Source organism: Lissotriton helveticus, chromosome 5_1 (assembly GCF_964261635.1).
Source record: "Lissotriton helveticus chromosome 5_1, aLisHel1.1, whole genome shotgun sequence".
In the NCBI taxonomy this organism is placed as follows: Eukaryota; Metazoa; Chordata; class Amphibia; order Caudata; family Salamandridae; genus Lissotriton; species Lissotriton helveticus.
Window position 1 is genome coordinate 1,228,517,822 of NC_136065.1, and position 17,880 is coordinate 1,228,535,701.

The following is a 17,880-nucleotide window of genomic DNA, read 5'->3' on the forward strand; positions in this document are numbered from 1 at the left end:
GTCCCCATTCCACGTTGAAGTGGGAATAATGTGATGCCTCCCTCAGTGAGGGCAGTTGGTACATGACCATAACAACCTCCTTTTTTCTCCTTTACCTTCCACCCTGTCATGCACTTTGCCGAAGGTCTGTCTGGCGAATGCCACTGAACATACAACAACATTGTAACTCAAAATGATGGGACACCCCTTGAGACTCTGATGAGGGTCCCCTAAGTCTCCCATAGCTCACAGATATTTATTGACCTTGTCCTGATTCAGGGCCCCCTGAAGGGTTGGGAGTCCCTAAAGAGGTTGGGCCCCCACACTGCGGGGGTGCAGGGGCTTGGTTTACACCCCTGTTACACAATACACACTTTAGATGTTTAGACTATGGTGTTGTTGTGTTATCTACTGTGGGCTTACTCACTTTTATTTTTGAATTGTGAATTGAAAAAAATGTGTAGAATGTTTTACTACCTGAATAGTTTAATGACAATAATGTAATGGAACATGAGAATTGGGGCTAATAAACATGCTGTTGTGACACAACAGATACATTGTGAAATGCACATTTGTCTGATGCTTTATTAGTGGACCGCAGTCCCAGTGTAAGTTCTTCAAGTTTCTGCTTCCTAGGGACTGATGGCTGCAAACAAGGGGAGATGCTCCCTATCAGTACAGGCTGTTATTTGTACATGTACTCAATCAAAATGCTAAATGAATATTTAACTACTCACAAACCAGCATTGCTGCTCTCCTCTGATGAGATTAAAAAGCGGCAGATATAATATACCGAAGAGTTGCTTTGAAGCTCAATGTGAGGAAATGTTTCCCACTAAATAAATATAGCGGTCATAATTAGGGCTCCCAGTTGTAAGTTTTTACTGATTTTTACAGAGAAATATAGAGAGATAAACATCTATATTTCTGTCTGTTTTTATTTTTAAGTATGGATACAAATAGAAAAAAAGTATTTCTGGTGTTTTTTTTTAGTTCTGTTTCCTAAGACTGCAAAGCTAATAGCTCAGGTCATTAAAAAAGTTTGGAATGTATTCTAATTAAAATTAACATTAAAGAGCTGCATGTGTGAATGTGTGTGAGCTACACTGCTCTTGGGCTTATCTGAGTGCATTTATATCATACATGGATACATGTAGCATCAAAATGCATTAGACATTTAAGTATGAGCATACATGTACTATTCGATATATACTGAAATATACCAGTTGCGGTTACATTTTTTCATAAAGTCCAAAATAAATATGGATACATGGAGATAAAATAGGCAAAAGTAAATATTGATCAATGCAGACACATACCAGATTAAAACGGGAGCCCTAGACATAAGGTATTCATATTTAAACTTTTGAAACCTAGGGGTCCATTAGGATGACGGGCGCACTTTGCCCGCCCGTCATGCTTTCGTAAATCAGGACCGCCTGCCATAAGGGCGGGGGTCCCGGGGGTGCCATTAGGATGTGCCCGCCACAGTGGCGGGCACATCCTGTATTTTCAGCATTGTGGCGGGCGGTGCTCTCTGCAATCCGCCCGACATCCTAATGGACCCCCTAGTCTATTGACATTGAAATATGAAAAATGAAACTGATCTTGCCATTGAATGAAGTAATCTAATTTGTCTAAGTTTTAATAAGAGGCCAGACGAGATAAAGATCTTAAGACTGGCATGTATGAATGCAATATTTGTACCCCGAATGAGAGGAAAGCCGAACTGCCAGGACTCTGAAAGGCTGTTGGACTCTGGCAGTGTTTTAGTTGAAGAGTTGCTGCCTTTTCCACAACCTTCAACTGAAAGGGGACATGATACGAACTAGTAGTCTGAGTTGACAGGCGGAGTGAGATGGGTCACAATACATTCCATAGTAACTCGGAGTGTTATTGTGTTCAGATGTTTATAATACATTTCTTTCACTGTTTGTCCCAGAGGAAAACCTGTTCTGCCCATCTGTGCAATTGAAGTATTACTGCAATTTCCCCTTTGGTTTGCCCGAATGATCACATCATGAGGGTTGATAGTTCGTTTGAATAGAAAACTCTTCTTAAATGTTCTTGTAGAGTTTGTAAGCAGGCCTCAGAGTCCTTCTTGAGGACTTGTGATAAGTAACGAGTAATATCATTCTTGCAATAAATTCTTGAAACAGGACAACCACTGTAAATCTGCAGGCTGTTACACACTTAAATGTAATTTATGATGTCATCTTCTCTAACATTATGTTCTATTTCTGTCTTCACAGCTGCTCGGAATTTGACCCTCAGCCCCTCAGGTATGTTTCTCAGATGGTTCTCATTGTGAAATAAAATATCAGTTTTCAGTGACATGCTTGCTTTAACCATCCACTTTCGGTGGATTAAGTACCCCTTGGCAGGGGCGTAGCTTCGGGAGAGGAGGTTTTTTTTGGGGGGGTGCCACACCCCTAATAAATGTATTTTGTGGTCAATAATTATGAACAGCCGTTTCTGTCGAGAATGGTGAGGTGTCTGTCAGAATTCATCAGACATTTTTACATACACACAAGCAAAAACGCACACGTTCTCTCCCTCTTCAAATATGTTGGCTATTTTACAAAAATAATTTTTTCTCTCACTTAGTATCCCTACCAAATCATGTTCCTCTCCCTTTCCGCTGTCCCTTAATTACCCCTCATGCCCCCTGCTTGTCGGGTAATGTATTATAAAATGATATGCCAATGTGATTGTTGGGAAATCTGTTTTGCTATTGCTTCTTGGAATGCTCTCACAACCCACTCCACAAATCTTATAAATTGCCTATGTAGCCTGCACCTATTTGTTTTGTAAACAAACTTTATTAGCATTCAAGACAGTGGCAGAGGACAACCAGTAATGTATACAGATACAATCCAAATAACAGAAACATCTACGTATATACCAACCCCCTGGTGATTAATAACAAGCATGGGACACCTCGAAGATCCGAATCAGTGTACACATATTATGAAATGTCAATCTCTCCAGGAATGCTGGAGGAGTGCACAGCGGCCGCCCCAATAGAAAAGGGGTTGGGGCTGGTGTCCTGTTATCGTTTGTGTGTGTCTTCAACCTCTCCCTATCCCTCCCCTCAACTCCCATGGTGTCCGCTCTCTCCCCTCATAAAGTTGGACGAAGAAACCAAGTGTATGTAGGCAAGCACCTAAGTTCACCACGCACACCTGGGTCCTGCCAGCGCTCAGGTGACTCAGCAGGTCTGTGGGGGTTTAGGCTTGTTCTACAGTGGCATGTCGGCCCAATGGTCAGAGGAAGTTTAATCTTGGGTTATTCAATGGTCACCTCTCACCACCCTTACTCCAATTAGAGAGCCATAGCTATTGGCTGTGTTCCCCTGTAAGTCAGCAGTGTCTCCCATGCACATTCCTCCCAGTCCACGCACTGCAGGGGGTTTGCCCTCAATCGCTCAATGTAAAAACCCGTTGGCTGTTTCCAGTGCATTGTGATTATAAACTTGGCCAACAAAACAACATTTAATATTGACAGCATGCCATATTCCGTTATGTCAGTAGTAGGCCTCCTGGGTTTAAGCAGGCAAACAATAAGGGCCTCCTTTAGTGTGAGGGGCAGGGCTTGATTCATTAATGCTTTGCAATACAGTGCAACTAGTCATGGGCCAACAGTTAAATGTAGGTGGCGTAAAACTCCACCAGAATGCCGGTTGTCCCTGGGACCGTGCAATGGACCATATGGTGGACTTCAGTTCGGATTTTCTACTCCATTATGTATTCCCCCCCAGTACCTCCACCAATTCTGGCAGAAGTCAGATAAGAGGAAGATCTCTGAGCCACTCATGGATGGCTCGGTCCTGCATTACAGGCCCCCTCGAGTACAGTCTGGCATAATAGTTGGCAAAGGATCGTTAATTTTGGCCTGTCTACGGAACCTGGTCCCCATGGGATCCACTAGCTCCAGGAGCAGGGAGCCCTGCCAAGCAAGGTTGGCCAACCATACCAGCAGGGGTCCTGTGTTGTCCCACTCTTTGTATGCACAGATCATATATTCTTTGTAAATGAAGCAGCAGAGACACTCTACATATTCCGTCACCCTTTTTTTCTCTTCCAATATGGTCTGATGAAGATTTGGTCTATCGGGCAGCTGTAGTTTCCTAAGGGTCCCCTCTCACAGAACAGCCTCTCTCAAGAGAGTTTGGTGCACCCCCACTGTTTCTAGCATGCACTCCCCTCAGAGGACGACCTTAAATGTCTCCCATTCAGTTTGGATTGTGGAGCCAGTGCCCTCATTTTCAGCTAAGAAGTGCGGGATGGTCTTTCGGACCAATTCCTGAAATGCAGGGTCCTCCAGGCTGGCAGTTTTTTAGATGCCAGTTCGGTATGCATGGTAAGTTCCCAGTGCAATATCAACAGTGATGGTTTATGATCCAAGATGGTTTTCTATGCCTGTGAGAGGCCCCAACATATTAGGGGAGCATAACAAGTTATCGAGTTGGACATGAAGGGCATGCACAGTTGAATGGAAAGAGTAATCCCAGTCTAGAGGGTGGAGATGGCGCCAGTCATCGAACAGGCCCCAATGTGGTTGCCATACAGACAACCTATTGGCCACATGAGCAAAGAGGAATCCCTCAGTTAAGGGTGAGAGTGATCTAGGTCCACTTTAGCAACACAGTTAAAGTCACCCAGGTACACTTAGGCGAGTGACAGCGCCGTCATCATAGCCAGCCGTGGATAAGGAGAGAAAAGACATTCAGTACAACCCATGCTATAAGAACAAGAGAAACCCCTCCCCCAATTCCCCTTCCCCAGGACAGCAAGGTAACATCCACCCATCAGAACAAGAATACTCAATCAAAAAAACTTGCGGGCCAAAGGGTCACCTACATTTCAGTACATGAAATCATAGGAATAAGTCAGAAACCCCGAAGAAATAGGAGCCTCAGCAGGGTGGTATCAAAACCGGTCTTGAAAAAGCAAAAGGATTACACACTCCTTTGCCATAGAGGCCCTCAAGGACATCAAGATGAGCAGCCAAAATAGGGGAGGAAATGACAACGCCTCCATACAGGCTCCCCTCCCAACCAGCTGCTCTGATAAAGTCAAGGCTGGTTGAATGAATGCTATCAGGCATCTGCAGAGTGACCTGGGGCAGATCCCTATTTTGGGCAGGGTCAAGGCTGGAGTCGAAGTTGGGCCTGAATTAGCAGCAGATGGCGAGCACTGACTCGTCTCTGAAACTGTAAGGTTGGCCACCACCTCCACAGCACTTCTCTGGGCCTGCAGTGTCCGGGCAGCTGTCTAGGCACTCCCCCGTCCATGTCTCACCCAATGTTTGAGTAATGTGTGCATGGCAGACCTTCATTCCTCTGGACTAAGTTCAAGCCATTCCCACATCTCCTGAGGCTTCGAGAAGAACACAGTACCTTGAGCAGTATTAATACACAAGCGCATGTGGTATAGCATGGCATATTTAATGCTCATCTCCCTGAGTTTCCGCCTAGCTTCCAGAAATTAGGCCCTTGCCTCTACACTGCCAAGGTGAAGACCGAGAAGACCCAGTGTGGTCACGGTCTTGAAAATGCCAAAGGTGGGCTACAATAGGGCAAGGGTGTCCGCCTGGTGGTGGAGGGAGTGTTGATAACCTGTGAGTCTGCTCCATGGCAAAGAAAGAAGAGAGGCCCTCTGGGGCCACACCTGCCAGAGCCAATCATCAAGAAATGCAACCATGTCCGTGCCCTCCACTCTCTCAGGTTTCCCAACCACCCTAATGTTTTTTCTGCAGGCCTGGTCTTCTAAGTCCTCAGCCTGCTCCTCCAGTATTCAGACCTTCTTCATTACATCTTTCAATCGGGTTCGGAGGTCCCTCATTGTTGGACCTATTTCCTGTAGTGTTGTTTCAGTTCTTGCAAAGTGATCAGCAAGTGTATGATGGTTCGATGTGAGCAGACCTAGTACCTACGCCACCATATCGTGCTTATGCTCCAAAGTCCCCTTTGAATTACTGATGGCTAGGAGGATAGAGTATAGCTTGTCTTACGGGACCTGTATCAGTCGCCTAGGTGGGCTAGACTAAAATCCAATCTCGGAGGAGTCCTTCGCTGCTGGCATTTCTTTCCAGCATTTTTGTTGCCACTTATTTACAGAGGGGTGAGACAGCAGAACAACATGGTGGTCTGGGCGCTAAGTATGGAGGAGAGGGCATGGCATCATCTAGTCCACAGTGTGAGTGAGGCTCCACCGGGACATACCTCAGTGAATCATCCAGGAGGTATCGCCAATAGTAAGTTAGGGTGATGGGTGAAAATCTAGGGGGCAACAGGGGTGCAGACCACATCTCAGAAGGAGTCACACAGAGCGGCAGAGTGGTCCCAGAGGTGTGGGGAGGGCATGCAGGGAAAAAGGAAGGTCCAGCATCAAGGGTAGCCAGCAGGATTACCAAAAATGCCTTCCAATCCAGTGCAGAGGGAAAGAGCAGAGCATGCATCCCACGATGGGCCGGCAAGGAGCTGATGCTCTTCAGAGAAGTTAATATGCACACCTACTGCCCCATTGGCACAAGTGGCATAGTGGGGAGAAGGACCCCTTCTGGGATTGCAATCTTGCAAGTAGGCCTCTGGGGCAACTCCCAACCCCAACCCCAACCCCCAACTCCCAACCCCCAAGAGCAGCAGTTGCATCTGCAGGCCTTCCAAGGCCCAGTTTCTGGTATGAAGACAGCATGGGGCTCCCCACCCAGGCCACTCCCTGATGTCCACCTCAGGGATCTCAACTTTGGGTGGTATGCTGCAGTCCCAATCCCAGCTCAGCCTCCATGTCAGACAGGCTGCACATGAGCGTGCAATTCATGGGCCTTCGATGTCAGTGGTTGCCTCTGGCAGTGGATGGAAGCAGTCAGAAGACTACTCTGCCCCCGGGGGATCCTGACATGTGCTTCCTACCATCACAGGCTCTCCTCCATAGGGCTACTCAGAGGCCCTTCTCGCAAGACCCTTGCAGACCTTATCGGGCCTCCAGTGGTGTCAGCGGGGGGGCTTGACCTCATTGGTAAGCTGGAAACCCAACTACACTCCACAGGCTGCTCACCAAAAGTCTCTTCTGTGGAGTGGTAAACCATGCTGCTCTGCGAGCATCCTGCAGGTAGAACACACCTCTCCTATCAGCTCATGGGCCCGATCAAAGCTCCTGTGGGGCCTGCAGCAGGGAACTGGAGCCCCCTTGATAAAGCCCCTGTAGTGTCCGCAATCGCCAGCCATCAAGGAAAGGCAGAGCCCAGCTAACCAAAAGTGGTCGTTCGTCAGTAGGGGGCACTCTTCCAGGGTGAGATCACGGGCCCTGATGGTCATACCTCAATAGTGCTCTTTGCCGTGGGGGTCACTCACCACAACGGGTGAGGCCCCGAGAGCACTTTCTGCTTCAACGTTCAGGTGTCCGCCTACTCATGGGCCGCCATCTTGAATCCACATTGTGTGAGGGCCGCGTTCCCATCGCTCAATGCCTAAAGTGATGCCTCGCTTGCCTCTCATTCAGCCTGAGGGTGTCCAAGGCGATGTCAGTCAGCACCTGGGGCCCCACCTGCAGCAGGGACAGAAAATTACAGCAGGATGAAGCTGGATATGGGAATCTTGTCAAGACTCCTGGGATCAGAGTCTCATCCCAGAGGCGTCAAGCCGCGCCCCTAATTGATACAAGCAAACTTGAAGAAACTTAATACAGATAGCTGCTAGAGGGGTAGAAGTAATAAGGGGGAGACGTGGGCATAAGCAAAACAATTTTTTAGGTTTACAAAGATAATTTATGCAAAAACTAGCTCTACTGGCTCTACAAAAGTGCAACACAATTAGAAGTATTTAAAATATTTGGTAATTTTGGTGCAGCTATTTTGAGGGAAAAAAGTGAAACTGTCTAATATCAATGCCTCATTTATAGGTTCATCAATAGAGAAGCATGCTAATTAACTAAATGAGGAGATAGTGTGGTGGGATTTAATGATTTCAGCCAGTATCCTCCCCCAGCCCCCCCCCATTACTTGGAGTCACAAATTACAGGGCCCAACTTTAATGGAAGTCATGCTGGGTATGGAATTGCCGACTCCATTTTCACACATTGTCCCGATGCGGGCCTGATTTGCACACATTTTCTTTTTGAAGGAAAATACCACAGAAGCACATATCGTTTTTACGGGTTTTATTTTCGGACCCAGCAAAGGTGGAATTGGGAGGACGGTCTCATTACTGATGTGAAATGGGTCCTTTACCTTTATATGCTTGAGAACATCAGCAAAATGAAAAAGATGCATAGAAGTTCAGTGATAGGATGAACTGTCATAATGTTACTCAAACAAACAGAATCTGATTGGCTTAAAATGACAGGCGAAATCAAGAAAAGAAGCAGCACATCAGAAAAAGCAATACTGCCTAATGCATAAGTAGGCAACTTTACTTGATGCTCTTGAACAAAACTAAATCTCATTAGCTGGGAAGCCTATTTTGACTAGTGAAGAATGGTGCCGAAGCTAAATGAGTTGTTGATTACAATTGTGAAGTATGGAGACAGGCCCTTCTGACACTCATTAATATCTGGGTGTTTGATGGGGTTCATGATGTATATTTCTAGTTCAAGAAACGTCACCAGTGGCCTAGTCCTTAAAGGTTAGGACGCTCTGCCTCACTGTGCATAAATACTACATGGCTTTCCTGCCTTGGTCTACACATTTATCAAGTCAAGTCAAGTCAGAGAAACTTGTAAAGCGCACATATCACCGGTAGGTCTCATGGCGCTTGCGGAGGTTCCAGCGACTGGAGGTCATAACCAACTAGCGTTATTTCTGGTCAAACAGCCATGTTTTCAATTCTTTGCGGAAGCGCTGGTTATCTGCAATAGAAGATGAAATGGCAGCTTGTTACAGAGATGGGGGGCAAGAAAAGAACAAGATTGACCCCCATTGCGTATGATGCGGACACGCAATGTGGTGAGAAGAGATTTTGAGCTGGATCTGAATGTTCTTTCTGGTTGATATCTTTTAAGTTTTTTCACTAGATATCCATGCCCAGTGCCCTGGATACTTTTATGAGTTAGGCACAGGATTATAAAGTGACCTCTCTTCCTGACTGGCAGCCAGAGGAAGGATATCAAACTTGGGGTTGAGGGAGATCTTGAAGGTAAATTTAAGATCAGTCTAGCTGCAGTATTTTGCAGAATTTGTGGTTTGGAAAAGAGGTCTTCATTTAGGGAGGCAAGTAGGCCATTCTTATAGTCCATACAGCTTACAATTAAGCCCTGGACCAGAGACTTCATGGCTTCAATGGGTAGCCATTTAAAGATTTTACGTAGCTTCCGCAGAATCCCGTAACAAGTACCTAACACACGGTTGACATGATTTTTCATGAATAGCTTGTTGTCAATCGTTATTCCAAGGTTGCAGACTACTTGTTTAGGGGACGGGCATGGCCCCAATGCCTGAGGCTACCAGCTGCTGGACCAATACTCTTCGGCCCTGTCGAACAGAATGATCTTGGTTTTACTGCCATTGAGCTGTAATTTGCTATTTCCCATCCAGTGGGTCAGACAGTTATTAAACTGGATCTTTGTATCATCGAAAAAAGAGGATACTTTATTGACCTATTCTTGTGTGGGGGAAGGGTGCGCTGGATTGCCTGAGGAGTAGTGATCTTCATCAGAATTTTATATAACTCTTTACTGGCATTGGCGGCATTACTGATCCTCACTGTTAAGTGGGACTTTTTGGCCTGCTTAATATTGTTTAAGTAGGTACCGTGAATTTGTTTATATCTGATTTGGTCTTCAGTAGTTTTGGTTTATCTCCAGTGTCATTCGGCAGTTCTGCAGGAAAATGTCTCAGTTTTTAGTGCTGGTGTAAACCATGAGATGCTTTGCCTTTCATCTTAACTCTTGACATCTTTGCTTCTGTATTCAAGACCAGTATAATGTCCTCTTCAAAGGCTGCAGTTGCTTGATTGCCATTATCTGGATTTGTTATGGCTTCAGCATTAAAATATGTTGGAGAACGCTTTAGGGGTGACTTTACTAAGGTCTAATTAAGGGGCAGTCATTGTCTAGCCGAATTTCAGGGGCATCCATATGAATGCCAAATTTTAGCAGATAATGTTCCGACCAAAGTAGAAGTTGAGGTTGTTCGACTGTGAGTTTAGTTGCATTAGTGAACAGCACATCCAAAGTATGACCGGCCTGATGGGTAGGACCTGCTACCAACTGCACCAGCCCTAATGTCTGTAGTCAGGTTACCAATTGGTCGGAGGCAGGGTGCTGTACTAAATCCACATGCTAGTTGAAATCACCTATAAGAATGAAGTTATTAGCGGCTAGAACATAGGGTGCAATAAATTCAAGGAGAATGTTTACAAAATAGTTTTTTTGGCCTGGGGGTCTGTAGACTAGGGCTCCTGTCCATACTTCGGATGATTTGGTTATGATTTTGAAAATAAGTATTTCCGCTTTGTCCGTAGTGCAGGAGGCCACTACTATCCCCCCTCCTCTTCACACCACTCTATCTAATCTAGTTAGCCGATATTGGGATGGAAAGGCAGTCACTATGTCGGGATATGCCTGGTCCTGGAGCCATGTTTCAGTTATGAAACAGACGTCTGGTTTTTCAAAGTCTAAAAGACTCCATGGTTCTAAAGCTTGTTTGGGGATGTACCGGGCATTCAGATAGAGTCTGTATAGTTGATAAGGGCTATCTAGTAGGTCTCCTTTTTTATTAAGGCAAGAGGTGGTTGTTGCATATAATTCCTTCCTAGAGGACTGAAAGCCAACCGTTTGTTGCACAAAAAAACTCCTTGGTACATAATAAGTCATTTGGTTTTAGGTTGGTGAAAGGCCTATTTAAAATTGTTAACTCTGAGCTGGAGTAACGCTGCGTGGCCATGGTTGATGGCTTACCTTCATTTATGCCCAATGAACAAAATGAGGCAGGGGTCCTGGTGGCTGGCGTTGTTCTGGCGCGAACGGGCGCAGATGGGCTTGTCTTTGGCATGCCATCAGCATGCCGCCGGCGCGCCGCTACGCGCGTCCGCTCCGCGTGTCTGTGTCCCTTCCTGCTCTAAATAGGCAGGGGGGAGTACGCAGAAGCTAGACCGACATGCCGTCCAGAAACCACCAGTCCCAAGCCAGAGGTGAGGAGATACGCCCTGAGTCGCTCTGCACAATCCGCACGAGCTGCAACGGACCGGGGACCGGGCGCTGCTTAATGAGGCAGATCAGGTAACATGATGGCGATCATTGCAAATGCAGATAAGTGGTAGCAGCGTGAATAAGGCAAACAAAGTGCATGAAAGCAATTTAAACAAGCACACAGTGCGGAATTTAAAACTATGAACACAGGTTTTCAAAACAATATAAGTCAAGAGGCTGGGTCCGAGCCTGGAGTCCGCAAGTACTGGGCAAGTACTGGGCGGATGATATTTTTCTGGATTTAAAATCTTTCACATTCTGACTGTGTTGGGTATCACTCGGCTCTAGCAGAGTTTCCTGCCTCTGGGATCTGCCTAGGGAAAATATTTTGTTCTGTTTTCCATATCTGTATATGTAGCTGTTGTTTCTGTCTTTGTTTTGTGAGAGACGTGTGGACTTCTTGTAAGCAAAGTATTTTTCTCCTAATAAAGTTCTCTGGGGTAGAGTTTGTGTGAAAGGCACTGTACCTGCCTTTGCCAAAGAACTCAAAATTAATTTCAAATGAAAATGTTCTTGTATGGTTTTGCGTTATTAAAGTGTTGTGAGGCTTCCTTTGTGTGAAATGCTTAAATGCTTTGTGTGTGTGTGTGTTTGGTGTATTTGAAGTCGTGTAGAGCGCAGTATGTCTAAAGGGTGCTGACCCTTTGCTATATATTGCCAATAACACAGAGGGCAACTGAATATTCACTCCTCTAGAGTTTATGGTAACACATTTAAATATATCAAAACTTGGTTTTTACTAATTCACCGCCCTTAATTGCACCGACCTTAGTAAAAGCAACGCACAGGAAACTCAATTTGATGCGTTCAAATTAGGGAGGGATAAAATCTAGAAGAGGGACAGAGACATAAACCGTTTTAATGGTCATAATGAAAACTTGCTCTGGGATAGTTTACAATAAGGGCCCCTGCCTGTTTCTGCAAGGTAATTTGTAATTTATTTCCTATGAAATGGGCTTTGCATAATTTCTATGATGTGGGGTGCAGTATGTATGTGCAGTGCACGTAACAAGCGCTAACCGATGCCTGATTGGCTTAAGATCTAAATATAGCCCACATTTTTATTGAAATTAAATGATTTGCACAGAACATCGAAACATGTGCACAGTGCTTAATTTGACAAAGTGTGCTGGCCCCACCCTCTTCTCAGAAGCCGGAGGAAGGTGTAAAAAAGTTTGGCACACAGAATACCAAGAGTGTGTAGTCTTAACACCACCTCATGCTTCATTAATAAACAAACATATACTCCCTGTCCCTTTATCTCACTCTTGCGGGTTCCTGCATTCTCCCTTTGTGACAGTTTTTCCTTCTTTCGCTTCCTCTATCTTTGTGCATTTTCCCTAACTTGCATAGTTTCGGGTGAGCATGTAATGATGGAACCTTTGTGGTTCCTGATTGATTCCTTAGGTCTGTGACATATCCATTAGAGCATAGTGAATTAAATGCAGGTTTAGAATGTTGAGTTTGCGGTTACACGCAAAAGAATAAAGAGGTGTACTGAGCTCCGTGTGTGGCGTAGTCAATGGCGAGTACACCGGCTGGCCAGGACACTACAGCTGCTGATGAAATAGGAAATAAGTAAACCCAAGATTGACAGTGTTCTCACAGAGCGTTTGCCGTGATCCAGCAAATTGCTTGTGCGTGCCACGGGTGCCTCTGTCGAGGTGCGGAGTCAACATTTGGCTAGGTGGAGTCAAAGCACATGTGGCATATGAGGAGTCAAAGCACAACCCCTGTTCTATGATAAGCGTTTGATCCTAATGAAAGCATCATTGAAAAGTCTGTACATCAATGGCCGAGAACCTGCTGAGAAGACTGCGCAAGGAGGTACAGCGCCACTACGCAGTCCATAGCCACATATTCATATGGAGTGACAGCACTACATGCGGATGTAACCAGGATTTGAAAGAGCAGCAAAGTGCAAGATAACACTGCTAACAGAATCGCTGCAAGGCAGAGATCAACCAGGTGTCAGCCAGTACAAAAGACGCTTAAAGGCCAAAGTGATACATGCAGCAGTCATCTGCTTACCAGTTCTGAGAAAGAGAGTCATCATTCACAGCGCTGGAGGGAGTGATCGCAGAGAGAGCACCCGGGGGTTGTGCATGCAGACCATCCATATTTGAAGCTGCACCCCAACAAAGTTGCCGAGTGGGGCTCAGAACAACTCCAAGGGTTTCCGAAGTGCAGAGCACCTAGAACCTGGATTGGAATTGTGACCATTTGCTTCTCCAATGGAGACAGAGAAGAAGGTCCTGTTTCCTGGCATTATCAAAGATGATCCAGAGGCCAGCTTGTTACAAGGTCTCAGAGATGGTTTGCATGGACAAGATCACTAAGCAGCGGAGTAGAGAGCTGTGCTCTCCACATCAGTGAGTTACACAAATGGTTACAATGCTGCTGCCTTCTTGAAACCACCACCGCCATTCGATACCACCGAAAAGTTAAATATTGGTGACAGATGGACTGCCTGTATAGAGACCTTCGGTGATATAATTGTTGCGACTGAAGACGCAGATAACAAGAACATTATCAAGTACTTTAAGAATCTTGCTGGTGAAGGTGTGAAAGAAGTCATAAAGAAAATGCAGCGAGCTGACGAAATCACATACAATCAAATCAAACCAGTTTTGAATCTCAAATTTAATCCAATGGCAAATGCAGATTATGAAAGATACATCTTCAGTCAAGAAAATCAGAAAACTGTGAGACCATTGACAAATTTCTTGAGGGACTGGATACGCACATCAAACACTGTAAGTTCAATTAATTTAATGATAAGTAAGTTATACGCCTAAGAGTGCTTGACGGATGCTTTTCAGATTCGTTCAGATTAAAAATGCTGAAAGAAACTGGAGTGAGTTCTCATGGCTGCCAGAGCTAAAGAACATGCAGATCAACAAGCTACTGACACAGAGGCCGGAGGTACCCAGAATGAGTCAGTCATCAATGTGAGAAATAAGGCAAAGCACAAAGCAGAGGGACATAGTGAATTCTCAACAGAAAAATAAATTTGTTTTCAGGTGTGGATTTCCGTTTCCAAATGAAGGTAAATGTCCCACCATTGGGCAAGTCTGCAAAGGCTGTGTAAAGACGAACTATTTTGTGAAGGTGTACAAGGCAAAATGAAAAGTAGGTGCGTCACGGTGCAAAGACAATATGGTGGCTCGAACGTTCCAGAAGCGAAGTGCAATTCATGCCCAGAAGGCCATGTGACCACATCAGCTGAGGCAAATCAACACCAAACCAAGTTAATTGACATCTACATCTTCATCAAATAGTTCTTCCGTGTCAATATCAAGTGAAAGTGAAGAAGATCGGTCTGCTTTATCGATGTTCACCTCAGAGAAGCATGCATATGTTGAACGGGCTGCCTATGAGGACAAACATCAGTCCAGGAGAAACCAACATGACAAAGCTCCAAAGTCATTCAAACCATGTCCGAATATTACACTAAAGGTCATTGGTTCTTCAATACCTTTCATTATCAAGAGTGGTGCATTATTAAATATTATGCCTGAGGGCAAATATAACAAACTGTCTCCAGTGCCCTAGGCCATCGTAAATGAAAGCGCATTTGTGGGCTGCATCAACGCCACTTAAAAATCAAGGTTCATTTGTGGCAACAATGAAGCATAAGAAAACAAAGTACAAGTGCCCATTCATGTACTTTAAGACACAGCATCAAGCTCCTGTTTACTCAGCTTCAGCACAGCCGCTGATATAGACTGATATCCATTAACTATAGCATGAATGCTTATCACAAAATAGTAAGCCAATTCCCTTTGTTGTTTCACGGGTTGGGAACGTCCAATTATGCATTAGTGAGCCATGAGAAACATCGGTTTCAACGCGGGTAATACCAAGCTGGTATGTGACAACGCGGACGTTACATCGTCCGCGTTGTTAAAACGCATGGCATTACATTGCAGGTTGTTTCAACGACTTGCCCTAGATGACGCGCAACACCAGGGAATGTGTTGGATTTTAAATCCAACACATTCCCTGCTGTTGCGCTAACTGGAGTAGGAATAGTAATTTATGCTTTTCCTAAGTCCAGCTCGCCATCTAGTGCAAGTCGTAGAAACGACTTGCAATGGAAAGCCAAGCGTGTCAACAACGCGGTCGTTGTAACGACCGCGTTGTTACCTACCGCGTGGTAACACCACACTTTGTAAAGAGACATATTCATGTGCTATTGCTCTAGGACACAGACAAATTGCCTTTCACTTTAAAGGAAGCTGATGAAAAGGAATTTGAATGTTTAGTCAAGCACGATATCATTAAGAGTTCTACTGGTCCAACTCCATGGGTTTCTCCTATAGTGGTACTACCTAATAGGACAGTGAAGAAGCTCTATGCATCTCTGTTGATATACATTAATCAAATAAGGCCATTGAAGGAGAACAACATCCAAGTTCCGCACATTGCAGACATGATGACACAATTCAATGTGGAAAAGGTATTCTCTTGCCCGGATGTGAATAAATGATATCATCAGTTGGAACTCGAGGAGAAGTGCAGGTACATTACAACCTTTTCTACAAATGTTGGCCTGTTCTGTAAAAGAGACTAAGTTTTAATGTGTCATCAGCTACAGATCTATTCCAAGATGTCATTTGACATATCACACAGCCAGTCATGAATGCTTTAAATTACAGCTTTTGGAGCTACACAGACGGAGCATGACAAAGCTCTCACTGAAGGGTGTCAGTTGCCTATTGATGCCGGTTTAAATTTGCATGCAGAGAAATGTGAGTTCCATAAGACAAAGTTAAAATTCTCTGGCCATATCTTTTCTGATGGGGATATGACACCTTATCCTACTAAAGTGCAAGCACTATCAACTGCCAGTGTTGCAGCTCGGGGAGTCCTGTTCTCAAACCCAGATGAAAGACATACCGCTAAAGTGCATTTGTGTGGATGAATGTGGTGGCTGTTGTATGTTGAGGGGAAACAAAACAGGCATGATTTTCTTTTCTAGCTGACTCTTATAACGTAACATAAAAGTATACAAACAAGCTGCACCAGAAGGTGTTTTACAACTGGTAATATTGTTCTTTTGATTATTTGCAATCTCTTGGGTGCTGTTGACACTCTGGTGGCACACGCTGTATTCTGCACTGTAATAACCCTGCTCTGGCACTTATCCTAGGAGTGGGAAGTAGGGGGACTGCCTGGCGAACTGAAGACAGACACCGGAAATTGTTCCTAACTTTGACAGTGGTTGCACAATCTGACTCTCAGTGGCGTGTAAACGCACATGACCATACTTAAACACTTTTCTGTGGGATGAGAGATGGCTTTTGTTCAGCCAAAATGATTGTTAACTTTCGTCCTCATAAAACTACCTCTGCTCAAATGCAATTTAATGGCGAAATTAAATTCCCCGCATATTCTTTCTCCTTCTCCCTCTTAGGTGTTCGCCCACATTGCAACTATAATAACGGATTACCATCAATTTGGCTACAAAGATCTGTTTGTTAGATCTGCAGCAGTGCTTATAAAATAGTGGTGCGGTTGTAAAACGAGTGTGACCCATAAAGCCTTTACTTGAGGTGTGCTAATGAATTAATACACTGGTTTTCTGCATTTATCAAACTCATAACTGTGGGTCTCATTGAACAAAGCACAATAAATATCAGAAGGATATAACAGTTTATATCACACCTTTATCTGTGGCCAAACGCAATACAAAACATGACAAAGTAAGATTAATAGTTAATTAGTTATGGATAAAAACATACACATTAACAACCCCAAAAGACTAGAGCTTGGCTGTTGCCAAAACCTATTGGCTTTGCCAATGCTTGTTTTGCCAATAGCCGTCATGCCAAGTAGCCATTCAGGTGCCTTCTATAAGTGAGCTCCACTGTGTCTTCAGCCCTCTAGACCGTCACCTGCACCAATTGCAGCACCAGGTCACGCGGCTCTCTCTCCCGGCATATATATCCAATTTCCACAATAGGATGAGCCTGTCATTGATTTCCATAGCCAACACTTTACAGTCCGTCCGAATCCTGAGCCATGTGTACTGAGAAGGCGGGATTTTTATTTTAGAGCATCTTACCACTTTCCTAAATCCCGACACAGGTCGACTGGACCTTTTTATCTGTCATAGAGTGAATTAGGCAACCTATTTACCAATAATCAATACCTTCGACGATTCCCGTTTGCTTCCCCCAAAGAACCACTGACTAAAACTATGTTTGAAGATTTATTACAGAAATGTAAACAGCTGAAGATACAAACACCTCAACACGAGGTTCAGAAGATAAACAGGCACTAATACAAACATAATCCTACGGAAAAGTCTTAGGCAGCTTATGAATAATACGAGAATCAATTCCAGAATCATCAGGCTAACAAAAATTGCTATAACTTGAGTTCTGGTATGCATTGAAAAGAAAAGTCAAGTTAATCTATCCCTACACTATACTATGTGACATCCCTGCTCAGCAATAGCCCACCCTAGCAAAAAGGTGTCAGCCGTGGTGACTTCCAAAGAAGTTCACTCACTTCTCTTTTGTCTAGAGAAATCCTCAGATCTAGCTAAGCTCTTTGTCCATCCAACCGCTCTCTCTAGCTCCTCAGCCCATCTACTCTGCCTCCACCCTCGGGGTGCTGTCCCTAATGCAAAACCCCACAATACTGGCGACACGCCTTCAGGTACGCCCCTCTCGAAGGTGTTGGTTTCCAGAATTTTCCATTA

General features: G+C 44.6%; 1 protein-coding gene across 1 annotated transcript in view; it reads left to right on the forward strand.

Annotated features, from left to right (window-relative positions):
- Nucleotides 1–17,880, forward strand: part of LOC144752607 (scavenger receptor cysteine-rich domain-containing protein DMBT1-like) — a 1,088,995-nt gene that overhangs the window by 291,818 nt on the left and 779,297 nt on the right. Inside the window, exon 17 of the mRNA XM_078640489.1 lies at nucleotides 2,232–2,261. Coding sequence (XP_078496615.1) covers nucleotides 2,232–2,261 — 30 coding nt within the window. The remainder of the gene's footprint in view (nucleotides 1–2,231; nucleotides 2,262–17,880) is intronic.